Below are 20,619 nucleotides of genomic sequence, written 5' to 3' on the forward strand. Positions count from 1 at the left end.
GATGGTAGCTGTTGGCTTTTTGTGGATGCCCTTTTTTGGGTGGTTGCTGACAGTGCAAATTCCACAGACAAGGAGTCTATATTTTTAATAAGCACCCTGGTTTATTTGAGGAATACTGGTAAATAATGGAATAAGAGGTTGAGGACAGAATTCTTAAAATCTGATAGAAGAAGATGAGGACAACAGATTATAGTTTGCTCTGCTGAGTCTTTTAAATTATGAATTGGTATTTTGTCAAGTGCTTTTTCTTCTGTTGAGATGATCATGTAATTTTTTTGTTTATTCTGTTAATGTCGTAAAGGGCCCTAATTATTTTTTAATTATTAAGCCGACCTGTGTTCCTGAGACAAACCCCCCTTTGTCATATTAGCTTTTCTCTATGTCTCTGGATCTTCTTTGGTAATATATATTTAAAGATTTTCACATCCCTTTTCACAATATCGTTTTGTACTTTCTTCCCTTCTAATGTCTTTTTCTTTTTTCTAATTAAATTTTATTTTTTAATTAAAAATTTTTTAATGTTTATTTATTTTTGAGAGAGAGAGACAGAGTGTGAGCAGGGGAGGGTCAGAGAGAGAGGGAGACACAGATTCCAAAGTGGGCTCCAGGCTCCGTCCGAGCTGTCAGCACAAAGCCCGACGCGGGGCTTGAGTCCACGAACCGTGAGGTCGTGACCCGAGCTGAAGTTGGACACTTACCGACTGAGTCACCTGGGCACCCCCTCCTTTTTTTCCTTTAATTTTTTTAAATGTCTTATTTAAAAATAAATTTTATTTTTAAAAAATGTTTTATTTATGTATTTAAAAAACTTTTTTAATGTTTATTTTTGAGAGAGAGAGAGAGTGAGCGAGAGAGAGAGCACAAGTTGGGGAGGGGCAGAGAGAGAGGGAGACACAGAATCCAAAGCAGGCTCCAGGCTCCAGGCTCCTAGCTGTCAACATAGACCCCAATGCGGGCTTGAACCCACAACTGCAAGATCATGACCTGAGTCGAAGTCAGTCGCTCAACCGACTGAGCCACCCAGGAGCCCCTTAAATGTTTTATTTATTTTTGAGAGAGAAAGAGAGACAGAGGGAGAGACAGAGAGAGAGCATGAGTGGGGGGAGGGCGGAAAGAGAGGGGAGACAGAGGATCCGAAGCAGGCTTTTGCGCTTGACAGCAGTGAGCCCACGTGGGGCTCGAACTCACGAACTACACGTCGTGACCTACTGAGACACCCAGGCTCCCCATCTTTTTCTTTTTTAGCATTAGGGAAATGGTGGCCTCATGAAGTGTTTCTATCATTTCTGAAAGAGTTTGTGTAAGTTTGCTATTATTTCTCTTTTAAATATTTTATAGAATTCAACAGTGAAGCCATCTTGGCCTGGAACTTTCTTTGTGGGCAAGTTTTGACTATAAATTCAATTTCTGCTTTAGGTAGGGCTCAAGATTTTCTAGTTATTTTCTTGTCAATTTTGAAAATTTGTGTCTTTTAAGGAATGTGGTCATTTTAAAGAAATTGTCCTTAATTCTTTTTTTTTTAATTTTTTAAACATGTTTTTATTTTTGAGAGAGAGAGAGAGACAGAGCACAAGCAGGGGAGGGGCACAGAGAGGGAGACACAGAATCCGAAGCAGGCTCCAGGCTCTGAACTGTCAGCACAGAGTCCGACGTGGGGCTCAAACTCACATTGGGGTCATGATGTGAGATTATGACCTGAGCCGACGTCGGACATGCCGACATCGGATGCCCAACTGACTGAGCCACCCAGGTGCCCCTATACTTCTTAATTCTTTTAATGTCTAGGGGAATTATGGTGCTATCTTTCATTCCTAGCGTTGATAATTAACTTTACTGCTACTTGTTTTGGGATCTGCCACATGGTATGCCTTGGTTAACGTTTCATGTGCCCTTGGAAAGAACTTGTGCTGTGCTTTGTTGGGGGGAGTTTCCGTAAATGTCAGTTGGGTCAGGTTGGTTGATAGTCTAGTCTTCTCTGCTTTTACTGATTTTCTGTTTACTTTTCCTATCCACTACTGAGTGAAGACTTTTGAAATTTCCAACTACAACGATTGATTTGTCTCTTCTTTAGTTTTTTCAGTTTTGCTTCACATTATTTGAATGTCATTTATTAGATACGCACATGTAGGATTAGGCTTTAGGTTTTCTTGATGAATTTGTATTTATTATTTTTGTTTATTGCTTAACCTTTTTTTTAAATGTTTATTTATTTTTGAGAGAGAGAGACAGAGTGTGAGTGGGTGAATGGCAGAGAGAGAGAGAGAGAGAGAGAGACAGAATCTGAAACAGGCTCCAGGCTCTGAACTAGAGAGAGAGAGAGAGAGAGAGAGAGAGAGAGAGAGACAGAATCTGAAACAGGCTCCAGGCTCTGAACTCTCAGCACAGAACACGATGTGGGGCTCAATCTCGGGAACAGCGAGATCATGACCTAGGCTGATGTCGGATGCTTAATGAAATGAACCACCAGGCACCCTGTTTATTATTTTTTAAAAAATGTTTTTATTTATCTTTGAGAGAGAGAGTGCACGCGTATGCACGCATGCACGGGTCGGGGTGGGGCAGACGGGGGGACAGAGGATCCCAAGCGGGCTCCACGCTGACAGCAGAGAGCCTGATGCAGGACTTGAACTCATGAACCGTGAGATCATGACCTGAGCTGAAGTCAGACACTTAACTGACTGAGCCACGCAGGTGCCCCTATTTTTGTTTATTGATATGAAATTCTCCTCATTGTTTCTGGTTGTGCTCCCTGTGCTGGAGCCCAGTCCCTCTGATATTAATACAGCCATTCTGCCATCCTTCGTCTTAGTCTTGGTGCGTCTTTCTTACCCCTTTGCTTGTGATCTACCGGCATCTTCTTGGTTAGAGTGCATTTCTTGTTCATTACTTACAGTTGGATTTGCTTCCTCTTTTTAAGTGTGTTTTCATACGTTCATAGGATGTTTCCAGTGTAATTACCTGTATGGCTGGTGTGTAGGCTGCTATTCTGCTCTTTATTTTGTATTCATTTTTCTTACTTCCTCCTTTTTTCTACCTTCTTCTGGATGAATTGAGCACTTTTAAAAATTAGTAGACTTAAAAAAAAGTTAACGGACTTTATGTTTTAGAGCAGTTTCAGGTGTACAGAAATACCGAGCAGAAAGTACCGTTCCTGTGCACTCACCACCTCCTGACAGACACGGCTTCTCCTAGTATTAACGTCTTGCATTAGGGTGATGTACTTGGTACAGCTGATAAGCCAGTGCTGGTTTATCATTATTAGCTAAAGTCCAGAGTTTACGTCAGGGTTCTCTCTTGGTGGTGGACATTCTGTGGGTTTGGATGAATGTCTAATGGCACGTGCCCACCATTACAATATCACATAGAGTGGTTTCTGTGCCTTAAAAATCCCCTGTGCTCCAGCCCTTCACCCTCTCTTCCTCTCAGACCCTTGACGACCGCTGCCCTTTTTAATGGCACCGTGGTTTTGGCAGAATGCCAGCCAGTGGCTGAAGGCGGGCATTTACCATCTTCCCCGTTTTCGGAGTGGCTGGCAGTGGGAGCACTGGCCGCCGTGTCTGGGCTGTGGGAGGGAGCCACATCTTCACCACCGTCCTGTGACCGGTGTCACCGTGGAAGGGTGGGTCCAGGTTCTTGAGGTACAGTGATGACTCATTTAACATCCCCAGCGCCTTGTGAAGGGGCCCTTCCTCTCTCATTTGTAGATGAGAAAACCGGAGACCAGAGGAATTAAGGTCGCAGGAACCAAGGGGGGAGTTGGCCTCACATACTGGACGACGCCCCTCCACCTGAGTGTGGTCTCCCGTGGTGCTCCGTCCTTGCCCTCGTCCTTCCCCCCCTCTTCTCGGAGTGTGTAATGAGGACACGGAGGGTGTAAGTTTCAGCAGCGCCTCTAAGCTTGCAGGGACAGCTAATGTGATAGATGACATAATCAAGATTCAGAATGAGTGCAGCTGCCTGGAATGCCACCCGAGAACCAATCAAGTGAGCGAGCGCAGAGCAATAAATGAAAAGCCCCACGTTCAAGTTCAAAAACCCAACCAGGCGTGCGGGTCGTTGAAAGCAGTTTGGATACTTCGGGGGGCCTGCGTCCAGTGAGGGGCCCTGGTCGTCCTTTGGCCTGGATCAGGGCGGTGGTCTCACACCCGACACCCCCGCGTCCGCTCTGCCCCTCGCAGCCACAGGCATCTTCCAGAATGCGGATCTGGTAACCGCGGTCCTCCCCATGTCTGGGTCCCTGCCTTCGTTCCACAGCTCTGCTCCCACGTGGTCTCCCAGCCTCGGAATGGTCGTCTCCTGCCTCACCACAGCCTCCCCTCTGCCCCTCCAGCTGTACTGGCTGTCATATAATGAGGACTCCTTGGTCCCCTCCTGGGAGGGTGCCCTGCTCTCGGCTGCTGCCAGGGCCGTCCTGCACCCTGCTCCCTTCTTTCTGCATCTCTGCTCAGGCCTCACCGTCCGCCTGGCCCCCAGGAGAGGCTCCCTGTTCTGCGCTGTGATGGCAGGAGGGACTTCCCGGATCACAGTGAGCCCGTCACATGCGCTCGCATGGCCTCTGTGACGATCATTTGCTTGACTCTTCTCTCTCTGTGAACAGAAGGGCCCTGTTTTTCTCCCCGACTGTGTCTCCCCGAAGACCACCCGGAGGTTCACTGCCTCCCGGGACTCAGTACATAGGACTCAGGGCCCGGCTTCCTTCCAGGGCCAGCATGTAGAGCAGAGCCAGCCAAGCGGGGGGTGGGGGGGGGCATGGAGGCAACAGGGGTAAGCTTCCTCGTGGCCTGCCCTGGTGGAGGTTAACGCCCCCGGCGGCGAGTCCTGGCGGCAGGTGTGAAATGTCCTCCAGGGAGCTTGTCAGAGACTCCTTGCCGGCTTCTCTTGAGAGCTCGTCACCTGCACACCCTCTGCCTGGCATTTTTCAGAATTCCAGACTCTGGAAGGAACGCAGTTCAGCATAAGCTACACTGTCAGTTGAGGCACCCTGGGCGTTTCTTCCTTGTTAGGGAATGATGGGAACACTCCCGAAACACTCAGGCACCAGCCGAGGGAGGGAGGGCTGGCCTTGCACACAAGCCTGTCTGAGGACGGCAGTCCCATCTGTGCCGGGACTCGGCGTGTCGCCTGGCCCACGGCAGGATGCAGTGAGTGGTTCCTGGGGCAATGAAGGCGCCTACAGTCCGACACCGTGGGGCCGTGTATCGGATGCTGCGTCCTTGCGGTAACCGGGGTGACGTCCCGATGGGCGAGCGCCGAGCGTGGCTGTGGCTGCCACATTTGCTGTCTCACCTGTGTGCTGCCAGGGCCCCCGAGGGACACTTTGTCCGAGGCTGTGTCAGATGGCCTGGGGGCGCCAGTAAGAGGTGAAGGTCACAGAAGTCTTTCAGGCGGGTGTTTGGGGAAAGGGCTTGCCGAGTTGTTTGGGGGCAGGTCCAGGGGGGTGAGGAGGGTGACATGGTTTCAGAGTAAGAGGGAAGCCAAGTTCTGGGAGGCGGACCAGGAGGCGGGGCTCTGGAGGCGGGGCTCTGGAGGCGGGCCAGGAGGCGGGGTTCTGGAGGCGGACCAGGAGGCGGGACTCTGGAGGCGGGGCTCTGGAGGCGGACCAGGAGGAGGGACTCTGGAGGCGGGGCTCTGGAGGCGGGGCTCTGGAGGCGGGCCAGGAGGCGGGGCTCTGGAGGCGGCCAGGAGGTGGGGTTCTGGAGGCGGGGCTCAGGAGGCGGGCCTGGAGGCAGGCCAGGAGGCGGGGCTGGTCCAGGGCACAGCCCCTGTCAGGTGCAGGCGGGGTTCCTAGCGCCCCTGGAGCTGCGTGCCTCAGTAGGTGGGTGCTGTTGGTCCTTCCAGCTGAGCCCCTGTGAATTTAATTTTCAGCTCTTCTCTGAAGTGCTCCTTCAAAACATGCTATTCTCCTTTTCTCCTGAAGAGCACAGGAAGTGCTATTTGTTATTGCCAGAGTGTGAGGTGGAAGGTAGCAGCAGATGCGAGGCCCCCCCGTGTGCGCCTGCTTTGATGGTTTCTTGCGAACGCAGACTTTTCCCCCTGTAAACATTCCCCAAGAGGTCACTGTATTCCTCAGACCTTTCTTCCTCCCGCCAGTAAGTTTTGTGTATTGTATTCTTTTTGAAAGACATAGAATCAGATCTCAGTTTGGAAGGGTATGAATGTTTGCTTTTTGTGAAGGGAGTGATATTATTACTGTTCACGTTTCTATCAATGTGTAGCATCTCGTGTGCCCGTTCACCGCGTCACTTAGCAGATGTGTTCTGCACAAAGTGCGTGTGCAGGTGTGTGTTTGGACCGGGTGCTGGGGGTGGTGTCCTGGCCTTGAGCAGGCAGAACCCGGGGTCTGATCAGAGGCTCTTTTCCTGTGGGGTCTTGGGCCGCGGGCACCCCCCCGGGAGGGCATGAGTGCCACGTGCCTCCCAGAGGGGCTGTTACTAGGGTCGCAGAATATTCCTCTCCCCGTACACCTGGACAAGCCTTCAAAGGCTGCCTGGCTGCTGAGTGGGGCCATCCACAGCCTGGGCCCCCTCCGCTGACCGATGTGGTCTCCTCGCTGGGTGCTGCCCTCTGAGCTCCATCTTGTCATCAGGGTCAGAGCCTGTCTGAAGGCCGGTCTTCTCTGCCTGTGACTCAGATCCAGAATGCCAAGCCCCTGCCCCATCAGTCTTTTCTGGTCCTTTTAAAATACAGATTTTTTTTTTTTTTTTTTTTTTTTTTAAATTTTAAAGGCTCTCAGCCGTTCTTCTTTTCACGTTGTTTGGATTTCCAAGAAAACCTATCTTCCCTACCTGGGTTTTGAACAAATTGAGAAATAAAACAAAATAGTGGCAGATGGAGACTGAGGAATACCTTTTATTTCTTCTAAATGAGAATCTTGAAATCCTATCTCAGTGTGAGAGCCAAATAAACTGGCCGACTGAATCCCAGGCTTACTCAGGCTTACCCACCCCGTCGGAGCCGACCGCCCACGCGGTAGAGCCACCCTGGGGCGCCGAGTGGAGAGCTTTCCTGGGGAGCAGCCTTCCTGGGGGATTAGCTGGCTCTGAGCGGTGGAAGGAGGGCTGAGCCCACAGCCTGTCTATTCTGCTGGGCTTGGCCGCCGGGCTTAGCAGTTGAGAAGTTGCCTCTTTGCAGTGAGTGTTCTGGGGATAGAGACCGTGCAGGAGTGGCTGCGGCTGAATTCCCCGGAGGAGGGGAGGAAGTCCACGGCCCTGCCCGTGAGGACGCGCCAGCTCGAAGTGAAGCTCCTGCACCTTCGACTGTTCTCCTGGGGCCCCTGGGGGAGGGTGTTGGAATGTGCCCTTGATGACTCTGGAATTTGCCAGAACTGAGCGTTAATGAAATGATCCGCAAGGCGTCAGAGTCACTCTGCAGTTTCTTCCTCATCCTGAACCATACCCAGGTCTGCTGTTGGCCCCGGCTCATCAGAAGTTCTGCTGGGCAGTCGGATGACAGCCTATAGACTTCCAACCAGGCAGTGCGCTCCAAATTTGAATATAAATCTCCTTCTGTTATCCAGTTTCCAGGGAGAAATGAAGTCTCGAAGGCTACCCCTTGCAAAAGCTCAAGTCCAAGCCCCAAATTTCTTTTCCCTGTTACGCTCTGTCCTTAATGGGTGTTGCTGCGTCGGGACGTGCACGGCTCCTTCAGGCCCAGGAGTCCTGCCCATTAAACGGGAGTCCCTGACAGGCCTCGCTTCTCCAGAGCTCAGGGTTTAGCAGGACACACAGGCCTGTCACCAGATCTTGGAGACGGTCATGCCAGGCACCCGAGGGGCCCCCTCGGGAGCGCCCATGTTTTGTGCCTCGGTGTTGCTCTGGGTTAGGTCGGTGCACGCAACTCTTCCTGGTCTTGCCCTCGCAGAGATGCCCCGGCTTGGAGCCTGGAGCCTGTCACTCGAGATCCACTTGGGGGACATCGCCCGGTGAGCGATCAGGGCCGACTCTGTCCATTTTCCATGTCCATGGGGAAAAAAACCCTCACTGCCTTGTAGGCACTTTTTTTTTTTAAAAGAGAGAGAGAGAGAGAGAGAGCGTGAGCAGGGGAGAGGGGCAGAGGGAGAGGAAGAGAGTCCTAAGCAGGCTCCACGCTCAGTGCAGAGCCCAATGTGGGGCTTGAACTCACGACCCTGGGATCATGACTTCAGCCCATATCAAGAGTCAGACGCTTAACCAACCAAGCCCCGAGGCGCCCTTCATCCTTTTATGTCAGTGGGTCCCTGGGGCCCCAGTAAAAAACATCGTCCAAACCTCCCGTATCCATTTCCTGTTGCTGCTGTAACAAATCACCACAGGCTTAGTGGCTTAAAAACAACACAGGTTATTTATTATCTCGTGGTTCTGGAGGCCAGGGTTCTGATGTGTGTCTCTTGGGGCTAAACCAAGGTGTGGGCCGGGCCACATCCTTCCCAGAGGCTCCAGGGAGAACTCATAACCTTGGCTTTTCCCAGCCGGCGCCCTTGGCTCCGGCCCCTTTCTCCATCTTCAGAGCTGCCATGGCGGGTCGAGTCTTTCTTGTGCTCACACAAACTCTCCTCCTCCCCTTCTACTTGTCAGGACCCCATGACCACAGTGGGATAACTCCTCATGGTCAGTGGATCCACACCTCCATGCCCTTTGGCCGGCTCTGGACATGGACCTCTTTGGGGTTGTCTCTGCCTTGCCTGTGTGTCCCCGTGTGAACGCTTGTGCCTGTGGGAGCCCAGTGGCTCTTCGGAGGGTGACCGGAGGCTGGCTGGGGCCCCGTCCTTGTTTCTCGCGCCTCTGGTGCCTTGGACCCGCCAGCCTTTTCCCCTGACCTGGTTTCCTGGTCAGGAAGGCCTAGAAGGCAGCATTATTCTCACGGTATGGATGACAAAACGAGCCCCGAGAGGGGATGTCGCTTGCCAAGGCCACACAGCTCCTGAGTAGTAGAGCAGGGCTCCCTTTCCAGGTCCGTCTGACCGAGGACTTGTCCCACTCGATGCCTTCACCTTCTTCACCCGGCTTCACTAAGAATGGTCTTGCGCTCACACTCTCCTCGTGCAGTGGCCGTGTCATTGGCCCTTGGACCGTGGGCATGACGCCAGCACCGTCGGTACCAGCCCGGCCACCGTTCCGCACCTGCTCCTGCGATGACACCGAGTCCCTCCTGCCCGTGCGCCAGCCAGGCAGCGGCACCCAGCATGCACTTCTCAGGGAGCCTGTTTGTTCACTGTGTGTTTAATGTTTACTTATTTTTGAGAGAGACAGACAGAAAGACTGTCTTGAGCAGGGGAGGGGTGGGGGGGGGAGACACAGAATCCGAAGCAGGCTTCAAGCTCCGAGCTGTCAGCACAGAGCCTGACACGGGGCTCGAACCCACAAACCGCGAGATCATGACCTGAGCCGAAGTCGGCCGCTTAACCGACTGAGCCACCCAGGCGCACCCCTCCCCGCCCCCCCCCTTTGTTCATTTTAAATGTAAACGTCTACATTTACATAAAGAGATGCTCCAGTGAATACCCCTGAGATGGGTGTGCCCACCCTCTGATGTCAGGAAGGGGCTGGACCCCACCTCGAACCGGATTGCGCTGTGTGTTGGCCTTGTGATGCGGTCTGGTGTGTAACACATGAGTCTAGTTGGGGAACTCGTTCTGCTGTGAAAGTGTTCACCTTTGCTCCACTGCCTTTTCCCCCTCGGAACGTGTGTTTTATTTTCTACCCATATGACAGCCGCTGTTATTTTCCCCGTAGGACAACTATACCTTTGCCCAGCCTGGGATTCAAATGAAGGTGAAAATGTTGGAAGAGCTGGTGAGCCGGATTGACGGTAAGCCCACTTCCTGAGCACCCACCTCCCTGAGGGCCATGCGGGGTGGGGCGGGGGCGGGGGGAGGTGGGCGCGAGTCTTGGGGCTCGGGCTTGGCCCCCCAACCCCGGGCGATGCTGTCCTCACTCAGCCCGTGGGGCCCGGCTCCCCCAGGGCAGGGCTGGGCATTCTTCTGGGCCAGAGCCTCTCCCTTCCCATGATTAAGGCGACGTAATCAGAATTCAGCGCAGGCACTTTGCAGGGAATAATGAGCGCGTACCAGAAGCGGGCAGATCTCACTCCTTATTAAGCCCGATGATTGTCATAATCTGGGCGACAGCATGGTTGTTTATGGCTGTCCTTTGGCACTCTGTTCCCTGCCTTTGTGCATCATTTTGCTACCAAGGATGCTGGCATAATTTCTCCATGGAATCCAATTAATTACCGAGTCTGGAAGGAACATCTTTAATATTATGGAAAAATTACAGTGTGTGCTCGGCCGTTTTAGATTATGTTTTCATATTTAAGTGGGGGCTTTGAAATACTTTTTACGTTCATTCTTTAAATAATTTCCCCTGTACATCATAGGGGAACTGCCTGTGATACTGCAGCAGCAGAGTTTAATGAAATGAAAGTTGGGAGATAATGCCTGCCCATCCCGGGCATATTCTCCTGACAGCTTGTTACATTAACGAACAGAGCATTAATGAAGTGATACCGAGCAGAACCGGGCGTGGATTTGTGACGCCAACCGGTCAGCGGTGAGGTACAGAGAAGAGAAAGGCTCTTTCATGAAGAGCCTCACGTGAGCTTTGCAGGTGACTTCACCGAATGTGTCGAGAGATCGTACTGTGCTTAGGATGTGATGGGGTGGTGGGCGTTCCAGCCATCGCCCCCGGAAAGGCACTCGGTTTGGGGAACTGTTGGATGACATTATAAAATGGGGTCATACAAGTTACAAACTCCATTCTGTTCCTTGGTTGAATCTGATTTTCGACGATGGATCTAATGGTTATTACCCGATTTCCATACGATGAAGTTTTTCACGGTTCTTCCAATGATACCTTATTGATTCAGTATATTTAGCTGCTTTCCAACCTGTCTGTTCAAAATACTGTTTCCTGCTTCCGTAACTGCACTCACTCTTAACCGTGTGACGAGATCTCTGCGAGGTGGCTGGGTTTTCCCCACCAGCAGCTTCCCGGCTGCCCCCAGTCTCCTTACGTTCTTGGAAACAGGATTTGCAGTGGATGTGAATTGCACATCCTTAGCAGCTTCTCCTCTTCTTGTGTCCCTCGCAAGCGTATTTTATACTTTCCTGGAAGTTGGAAGGTTGTATTTAGTGTTCATCTGTTCCCGTGCTGCAGTCTGGGGAGACACTCGGATTGATTTTCTCCGTCGCTGTGGTTTAGAAAGAGGCCCGTTGCAGATTTTCTGGAAGATTGTTTGAAAGAGCAGCAAAGGTGACCAAAGGAATCCCAACCAAAGGTGTACTTTTTCATTAATCACATTTTTCAGCATAATTTCCGAGGAGGGCACTTGATCCAGCGGTTTTTTTGTTTAAAGGGTCAGTTCTTCACGACAGAGAAGATTTGTTTACATAGTAGGTAACACCATGTAGCCTATCTGCAACTGTTGCTCTGATGAAACCTGAAATCCCCAGATGACCTGTAGATACCCAGGCTTTCCAAGCAGGAAGTGCACATGGCTGGCAGAGGTCGGGCCCTCTGGCCGGTGGGCACCAGGACCCTCACAACCGCTCGGGAGGAGAACCTGCCAGCCTCAGCTGCGTGAAGGTCACCCTCCCCCCGTTTCATTGCTCACCTCTTGGAGAGAGAAATTGTGGACTTGGAACTTTTGCAGGGACTGTAAAGATTTTATGAAGGACAGGATGTGTTAGGAAGGCAAAATTGCTTTAAAAAAAAAGCTAATGCCTCATTTCTGCATTTTGGGGAAAGGACGGTGTTTATTTCAGAACTTTTTGGCACTTTGGTGAAGGAGCACACCTACACGGGCTGGTTGATTAAGAAGGTGAAGTTAATTACACGGATAAAACTGGAAAATTCAAATTCACCCGGTGGCGGTGGGCCAGACGATTTCAGCCAAGCTGCCCACTGCACAAACTGGAGAGGATTTGTTTTAAAGCTAGCAAACAAACGGGGAAACAAGAAAGAAAAGAAGGAAGGAAAAAGAAAGAAAGAAAGAAAGAAAGAAGAAAGAAAGAAAGAAAGAAAGAAAGAAAGGGAAAGAACATAAAGGAAACGTTTCTCAAAAGCATTGAACTGCCAACAAAAAGATAAAACTTGCTGGCTACATTCTAAGAGAATTCTGGAGCCCGGAGAGATGAGCCCAGCACTGAAGGCTGCTATTATTCTGGGGGCATCTGCTAATCTGGAAAAATAGTCGCGGCTGGAGTCGTTGCTTTGATATCTCCTACAGTGAGTGAGTTCAACCCAAACCCTAGCTACCCAGGACAGAGAATATGAGAAATGCCTGTAACTGTTCTGGGACCAAGCAGAGGGGCCATGAGGGGAAAATTGGAATCGGCTCTCATACAGTCTCGTAATCTTGGTTCACGTCACCTGGGAGGACCAGGGTTGTTTGAACCTCAGTCACGGTACTTCTCTATGGAGGACTCACAGTGCCTAAGAGAAGCGAGGCAAACTCTTTCCTGGAGCAAGGTCCCAGAACTGAATTCTTTCAAATAATATGATGTGCATCCAATCAAAGCTTATCACCTATTCGAAACTCCTTAAGTAAGTCCAAGTAGAAACAACAGGTAACAGAAACTGGTCCACAAAAAATGTTGTGTTTTTGTAATTCTTAGGCATATACCATGAAACTGTTATCCTTACTCTGTACAAAGAAATAAAATCAAGTAAGCTTGAAAGCTTGAAAGTGTCTGCAGGGGAATAGGAAACTGTATAATTTTGTCCGAGAGACTTGAAAAATGACCAAATAGGATTTTTGGAATTGCAAATGTGATAATCAAATTAAAAGCTTAGTGGTTAGAAACAGATAAAGAGAACATTAGTGAACTGGAAGGTGGTTGGAAGGAAATAGCCATAATAAAACCCGGAGGGTAAGAATATGGAAATCACAGAAGGCAGGAGATGTAGAGGGTGTGGGCAGGAAGCCTGATGTACATTTGTTTGGAGACACAGGGGGAGAAGAGAGAGAATGAGTAAGACTTTGAAGAGATGGTAACTTGAGATATTTTCCAAAAGTACTGAAATGCACCAGTTCACAGACTTAAGAGACCAGTGGATCCAGAGGAGAATTACTAACGGGAAAACTGCATCCTCATGAAGTTTAATGAAACTAAAGACAAAGTCGTAAAGCATCTGGAGAAAAGTTATTTTCTAAGAACGGCTATTTGAAAACTGACTTCTCAACAAAGATATGAGAAGATAGCCTCAACGTGCTTCAAGAATGTAACTCTAGAGTCTTCATCCAGCCAGAATATCTGTCAGGAGTGAATGGGGAATTCCAGAAGGCCACCTGCCTGCGCTGTTTTGCGCTACCTCTGAGAAACCGTGTAAATCAACACGCGCAGCAAATAAAAGCACACACAAGCTACTCTTGCAGCAGAAGTAGAACTCAGATCCCCTGTAAGTGGGTAAATCATCGTCCAACCCCAGCCTGTGGGGAGGGGCAGGTGGTCAGTGCGAGAAGTCTCTGGACAAAGGAGAGGGTTATGGCACCTCAGGAGAAAAAGAACCACCGTGCCCTCTGCTTCTCCGGGACGATTAGATGTGAACTCTCACACACGGTGTACGAGTGCACGGCCTGGCTCCAGAGGTGCATCGAGAACGCACATTGGCCAAGCCTCTAAAAATCCGGGTTGGGTGGAAGCCGAATGTCACCGTTACGGTCACGACAGGCTCACCGATACCTTGTGAACAAACAGCCTGTACATCTCAGCAGCCTAAACAGTGAGCGCATCCCTTGTGGCTTGGCCGGAGGTCCCGCGTTGTTTTCACTCTGGCACTCAGGCTGAGGCTCAGCTGCCATCAGGAGTGTTCCGCCCAGTTCCCGTGATGGAAGGAAAAGCATTCTGGGGAGGACTCACAGGTGCTTAACGCTTCCGGCAGTAAGTGGTTCCTACAGCTGTGCTGTGTCTCGTTGGCCGAACCAAGTCATGTGCTGTGACAAAAGTCAGGGGCAGAGGGAAGCGGAGAGCCCAGTGCCATGGTGGACAGAGACGCGCGTGCACCAGCACAGACATGCCCACGGGCAGGAGCACGTGCCCTCAGCGTGTCTGTTCCCTGCTTACCACGTGATGTTTGTACGTAAAAGCGTAAGTTCACGCCAATTATTTAGAAATTTGCTGCTGTAATAACGAACAGAGGTTAACACTCGTGCAGCGAGAATCTCAGCACGCGAAGCACCTTCGGGGATTTTTGCCCCACCTCACACCTAGCATGTACGTGTATTTGAAAGAAATGTCACATTTTTGCGGCATATTCAGATGATGTGCCTTGTGCGTTTATTGTCCTTATGTCCATTACCTCTGATGGCAACTTGCGAGAGCCCACGATCTCCAGTGAACCCCAAGTTCGGCCTCTGCGCCCTTCCAAAGGCTGCATTCAGAGCCCTGTGGCCGAAACCTGGGGGCAGCCGCACCGCGGGCTTTGTTGTCACGCATCTTTGTGTTGTAAGATGATATAAGTTGTTTTTAATGTTTATTCATTTCTGAGTGAGAGAACACAAGCGGGTAAGCAGCAGAGAGAGAGAGAGAGAGAGGGAGAGGGAGACACAGAATCCGAAGCAGGCTCGGAGCTGTCAGCACAGAGCCTGACAAGAGGCTGGAACCACAAACTGTGAGATCATGACCTGAGCCAAAGTCGGCCGCTTAACCGACTGAGCCACCCAGGTGCCCCTGTCATAAGATGATGTAAATGAAATCCTTGCCACATCTTTTGTTTAAAAATCTAAGGGAGAGCCTATGTCATTATTACAAAAGGAATATTTCAAGATACACAGCATTAGCAGGTTCTGGGTATGTCCGTGTTTTTTTTTTTCAGAAGACTTAAAATCAGATCCTAGAGAATTGCTTCATAGATTAGTGTCCCGTGGGGCGCAAAATGGGCACAGAAAGGGAAGCCAGGGGATCGTTCCTGGTGATGGGCTGGCCTTAGGACAGAGCCGGGACTGTCATCCGCCCTCCTGACGGCCCAGAACTCCTTGCTGTCCCCGGGGCCCTGGGTCTGCTTGGCTCTGCTCTGAAATTGTTTCCAGAGACAATAGACCCAAGAGGCCCCAGTGGGCCAGAAGGAGGAGAGAAATCTGGTCGTCATTCAGCCAGTCTGAGCCAAGATCTTCGGCAGATGTCGGCCCAGAGATTTCCATCTTTGGCGTTAGGCCTGTCTCCAGGCTGCTCGGGAAGGCCAGAGCCAGCCACCAGAAATGGCCCCGCTCTCGGCATTCTGATCCAGACCATGCCTTCTTTCCTTTGGTGAAAAACAGATAAATCCTTCCTCCTACCTGGTCTCAGCAGTGCCAGATTGAGCACGTGAAAGTAAGCGCCCGGGTAAATTTGAATTTCACATAAATAATACCTTTTTTAGCATAAGCACGACACCCACTGAAATTCAGATTTCACTGGGCCGCCGGTATCTCCCCGGGCAGCTCTATGCCAGCTGAGCTCAGCGCGGGGCCACTTCAGATCGAGACCCGGTCCCGAGCCCCAGGCTGCCTGTGCGGCTGGGGTCACTGGTGGTGGTGAGAAATCCTGCCTTACACAGGCTATCTGGGCTATCTGAAATTAAAGATACATGCGTGTACGCGCACACACACGCCCTCACACGTACACACCTACGTCTCCCCCAGGTGTGGTTCCTTCCTGACGTGGTTACTGTGTCAGTACTTTCCGGGTTTCTCTGGAGCCCCGCTGATGCTCAGCACACGTCCCCGTTGCCCGCCGTGTCAGAGCAGGGCCCGCTTTGTCCTCCACCAGGAATCGTCCCCTGAGCCGTAAGCCGCCGCGCTCGCTGGACTTGACGCTGCAGATGTGCTGATGCCGCCGGTCGCTGGGCGGTTTTCACACGCAGTTGTTCTCCTCCGTTAGGTTCGGTCAGTTTCTGACCCCCGAATTGTGATTCTCTGACAGGCTGATCTAGGAGCCCTGGACCGCCCCGTGAGTGAGCCCACCGTCGCGCAGGGGCTCACTGCCCTGGGGGTGCCGGGGTTTTCCTGTGCGGTCACTGTGGACGTGACCTTTTGAGATCCGTTGGCCCAGGACTGTGCAGGACGCGTGCCGTGTTGACCCGTGTCAGTCGAGTACAGGCGGTCTCGGGGGAGGCCCGGCCTCTCCGCCTTGAGTCGCTCAACCGGATTTGCCCTTCGTCCCTGCTGCCGCGATGTTCTGCCGGGAACAGCAGCTGGATGTCCAGGCGTGGCTTCCAGACCCTTCACAGGATGAACCAGCCCCCCTCCTCCGGCAGCTCCAGGCCGGCCCAGGCAGACCCTTTGCTTTCCGTCAGTCAGTGCACGTGGTCCCAGCTTCCGCTCCGCTCCTGGCTCTCGTCGTGGCCTTTGCCTGAGACCCTCTTCTCCCCCTGCGGCTTCTGTCCCCCGCAGCCAGGGTCCTAGCACTCCCTCTGAGCACCACGCACACAGAAAGCGGCCACAGGAGACGGAAGGAGTTTGCTGCGTGGAGGGGGGTAGCCGGTGTGGAGCGAGTGCCAGACGGGACTTCAGGGAGCCGAGAGTAGGGCAGGTGACCAGTGCCCGGAGCCGGAGATCGTGGGGTGCAGCCTGGGAAGCACTTTGTGAATCGTGTGCTCGGTGACCCCACGTGCCTGTCATGGAGGGGAGTCTGCAGGAGGCCCCCCCCCTTGGGCCGGAGCCTGGAAAATGTTGCTGACGGTCCCGGGAAGAGGCCATACCAGCCCAGGCCCAGGGCAGGCCTGAGCTCCTGGGTCCTACAGAATTTTCTCCTGTGGGCGCCTTCAGGTTTTGATCTGTCACTGAGTATTCCGAAGTGTGCCAGCACTGCGCCACCACCAGCCTGCTGTGCACAGGGCACTCCTGGGGGTGTGGACCGTGTGTCCAGAGCTCTCTGCAAGGTGTTTGTGCTGTGGCATGGGGGTTGCATGCTCCTGGTGGCAGTGGCCAAGTGTCAGAGGACAGGCATGTTGTGTGAGCATGAGGGAGAGGCAGAGGGTCCCTGCCCCTTCCTCTTCAGATTCCAGCCAGAGGGACCGGAGACCAATGGCCAGCAGGGTGTGGCTTTGTGAAAGGGGCCTTGATCACTCCCGCAGTGGCTCCCCCACAGTGTTGGCCTGGGGACCCTGCCTGGGGCCTCTGCCTGGGGCCTGAGCTGGGATGGGTTTTCTCACCCTTTCCTTGGATCTCCTGTGGCCGGTTGGCATGGGGGCTGGTCTGTAAAGCAGACCCCGTGCCCATTTGACCAGTCCGCTCCCACAGAGGGTCTCGGCACCTCACCTGGTCGGAAGCTGCAGCAAGGAGGGGGCCCGGATGGGCCGGGGTGGGGCACGAGTCTGCAGGCCTGAGCCTAGAAGGCAGCCTGTCCTCCTGCCAGGGGCTTCCTGCATGAGAGCGGGAGCAGGGCGAGCCCTGGCGCTCTGAGTGGCCCGTCCCTGCTGTGGGCACATGGAAGCCCTTTGTTCGGGGCGTGGTTTTCGGTGTTTGGAGAGGAGCAGGCAAGCTGGGGCACGTGAGTGGGCGCATCCCCGGGAGTGAGCAGGCACACATGTCTTGGGGGGGTTGGATGCGGGCACACACCGAGTGGGCAGGTGGGCACACCCCCGGGGGGGCAGGCTGACCTCCAGCTGCAGGGTTGGACGGAAATTAGGTCCCACAGTTTTGGTCCCCCGGCGAGGGGCAGATGCTGGTCCCGAGCAGCGTGGGAGGCCGGTGAGAGGCCTGCGGTTTAGAACAAGAAGATGGGAGAGCCCCGTTGGGGCTTCTGGGAAAGAATGCTTGACCACCCCGGGTCCTCCTGACCGCTGGTTAGCAAGTGTGTGCCCTTGGCGGCTGACCGTCTCGGGCCCTGGCTCCGGCTCGTCCCCCACGAGCCCTCAGCGCGCCCGGACGTGGAGGCCCGTGTGCTGGAAGCCGCGCTGGGCGTCGGTGGCCACCGTCCCCACTGCCATCTGTATTCACTGCCTCGCCGTGGTTAGGAGCGGATGGGCTGACGCTTCTTTGAGTGCTGGCAAGTGTGATGTGGGGGCTCCGCTTGGCCCCATTCACCTTGTGGGGCAGCCAAGGGCCCTGTGTGCACTGGCTCCCTGCGCGGGCCCCTCCGTCTGGTCCCTGGGAAGCCCGTTAGCGAGACGACACAGGCCGAACCCAGGAGACCGAGGGTGGCTGTGGCCATCAGTATTTTTTAAACTGTATACTTCCGCCCCGAGGGAAGAAGATGCCAGAATGCGTCCTCAGAGAACAGCTCTCCCTTCGTGGGCATGGCCTCATCTGCTTGTACATTTTCGCTGTCCTCTGTGTTTTAATTTAGGGTAAATGTGATTTTAATGAAATTTCTCTGAAAGCTGTCTTGACTACATTGTAAGGTTAAAATTGACTTATTCTTTCAAGATAGAATTCAGTTACATCTAGTAAACTAGATTCGGCTTTATTACCATCCAAGTGAAAATATTTTTATTACTGCTACAAGGTAAGCAGTCGGAGAGCAGAGAATAAATCAACAGCGCGGCCCCGGCCGTGGAACCTTCGGCGTGCGACAGTGAAAAATAACAAGCTTCCTCTCCCCCGCTTGCGTCCTCATTAGGCCCCGGGATGGCTGGTGTGAACATTCGCAATGATAGCGATATTTCACCGGAGACACGGGAGCCTGGCGACCGGCAAAGCACACGTGTGGCGGCAGTGACGTCGGATACGGGGGTCGTGTGTTCGCCCAGCGAGGCTGAGTGTGCCGCGTGGGGCCGCGTCCCTGTGCCCGTCTCCCTGGCTCGGGCCAGGACTCTGTCCCCGCACCTGCTGTCTAACTGGAGTATGTGCCCAGGCTCTGCTTCAGCCTCTGTCACACACCTGAGCGGGGCCTCCGCGGTTGCTAACGGTGGCCGGCGTCTGTTCGGTGGCTGCCGTGGACCAGGCTACATCCTCGGGTTTTTACCTGTGTTACCGTATTGACTCCTCACAGTATCCTCCAAAGCGGTGGGGTACCGTCCCCGCTGTGAGAGCCAGGGCCCTCTCGGCCGCACCCGCCCCACAGGCTGGGTGAGCTCCATCCAGCTCCGTGTCCCCTCCAGCTCTTCCTGTCCTGGGTTGGCACTCAACACAGAGAGCCATCCCAGCTCTCTCCCATGTCGGGCCAGCAGTGTCCTGTGGGCCCAGAGTCCTGCCTGTCCCTGCCTGCGCCCCAGGATTTCCTCGGGAGCAGCAGCCTGCAGCCGTGCCATGGTGAGGCCTGCCACCAAACCACCCCCCCCCCCCAACTCGCACGCAGCTCCTCTTAGGACTTAGGACACCAGCGTCTGGTGCCATCGGTGCCCCACCTGTCACGCCATCCCATGGAGGAGGTCGGAAAGTCTGCTGTGCTGTCTCTAAATAAAAAGCGGGTCCCTTCTCCTGGGTTTGAGCCTGTGCTGGAGTTCTCACCCAGAGATCCCAGCAGGCAGCACGATGCCCGGGGTGCAGACCGTGCCCACCTTGTGGTGGTGTGCTGACGGATAAAGTGTTTCCTGTAGCATCTTGAACATGAGGGCTCCCGCGGTGTTCGAGGCTTTGAATTGCTTCCATGTGGTCTTAGGGTCGAACTCTTGGTTTGCAGAGCGGATGTTTGTGGGGCGGTGGGTGAGAGTGGTCTCTGGGTGCTTATGTACTCACGGGTCTCCCCTGTGGCTCTCGTTCTGCCTGAGACTCTCCAGTCCCTGTCCTTCTTCCCTTTAACTCATGGAAGGGGGATCTGGGGTGTGGACAGGCTCCGTAATTTATGCCGCACGACCGCAGTGTAATTGACTGCTGGTGATGTGACAGGAAAATACTGGGTGTGTGGCACAAGTGACTGGGTAAGAGCTGACTGTCTCGTGATCATTGAGGTTTGTCTCGCTCGATGTAAACGTCCCCCCAGTGGACGGAGCCAGGCCCTTGCTTTCCTGTGACCCGCTGGCCCCTTGGATTTATTGGCTTCTCCTGCTAATTGACCATCTTGCTGGTTGCAGGGACGGTGCTTTCTCTTTGGAGGACCCTTGATGTGATAGATTTCCCACCACCCCCAGAGGTTGTCAGTTTCATCCGGGGAGGGGCACCCGCCAGAACTTTGAAATACTGAGCACCACCGTGAGACACGGGAGCCGAGTGGCCCAGGGACTCAGAGGGTCCCTGAGCTCCCAGCCCCGCAGCTGTCGCAGCTGGAGACCAGGCAGGTGCCGGACCTCCTCTGCTCTGCCCTCACCCGCACCTGCCAGCTGTAGGTCCCAGCTCCCCCCCACACCCCCCCACCCCACCACTGTTGTCTCTGGACCTTGGATTTGGGCCTGTAGCCCCCCCTGCCATCTCCTGGGCTGCAGTGATGTGTCGGGAGAATGGGGCTGCAGACTTGTCACTTGGGGACCCTCTGTGACCCCTTCTGGCTTCCTGCTCTCTGTCCCAAAACCTTGCTGCCTCCGGCCCTGTGTGTTTTCCTTCCCATTTAAGTTTGTTTTCAGGTGTTCCCCCTGAATAGGTAGAGAGGGATTTACTTTCTTAGAACTAAGGGACACCTCTCCTCCCACGTTTGGACTGCAGCTGCCCAAGAGGGTCTTGGAACTAGGGACCTGAGAACAGAGGGGTTAGCTTATTTTTAAAGAACTTCCTCGATGTGTGGATAGGTTTTGACAGCCGAGGGCACTCTGTCCTGTGTTAGAAGTTGCTCTGGGAGTTCTTTCTTCC

The 20,619-nt window shown here is 53.2% G+C and overlaps 1 protein-coding gene across 3 annotated transcripts in view; it reads left to right on the forward strand.

Moving 5' to 3' along the window:
* Nucleotides 1–20,619, forward strand: part of TBC1D22A (TBC1 domain family member 22A) — a 320,332-nt gene that overhangs the window by 192,397 nt on the left and 107,316 nt on the right. For all 3 annotated transcript variants that reach the window (XM_042993557.1, XM_042993558.1, XM_042993559.1), the window contains one exon: nt 9,711–9,786. In XM_042993557.1, coding sequence (XP_042849491.1) covers nt 9,711–9,786 — 76 coding nt within the window. The remainder of the gene's footprint in view (nt 1–9,710; nt 9,787–20,619) is intronic.

Source organism: Panthera tigris, chromosome B4, assembly GCF_018350195.1.
Source record: "Panthera tigris isolate Pti1 chromosome B4, P.tigris_Pti1_mat1.1, whole genome shotgun sequence".
NCBI lineage: Eukaryota > Metazoa > Chordata > Mammalia > Carnivora > Felidae > Panthera > Panthera tigris.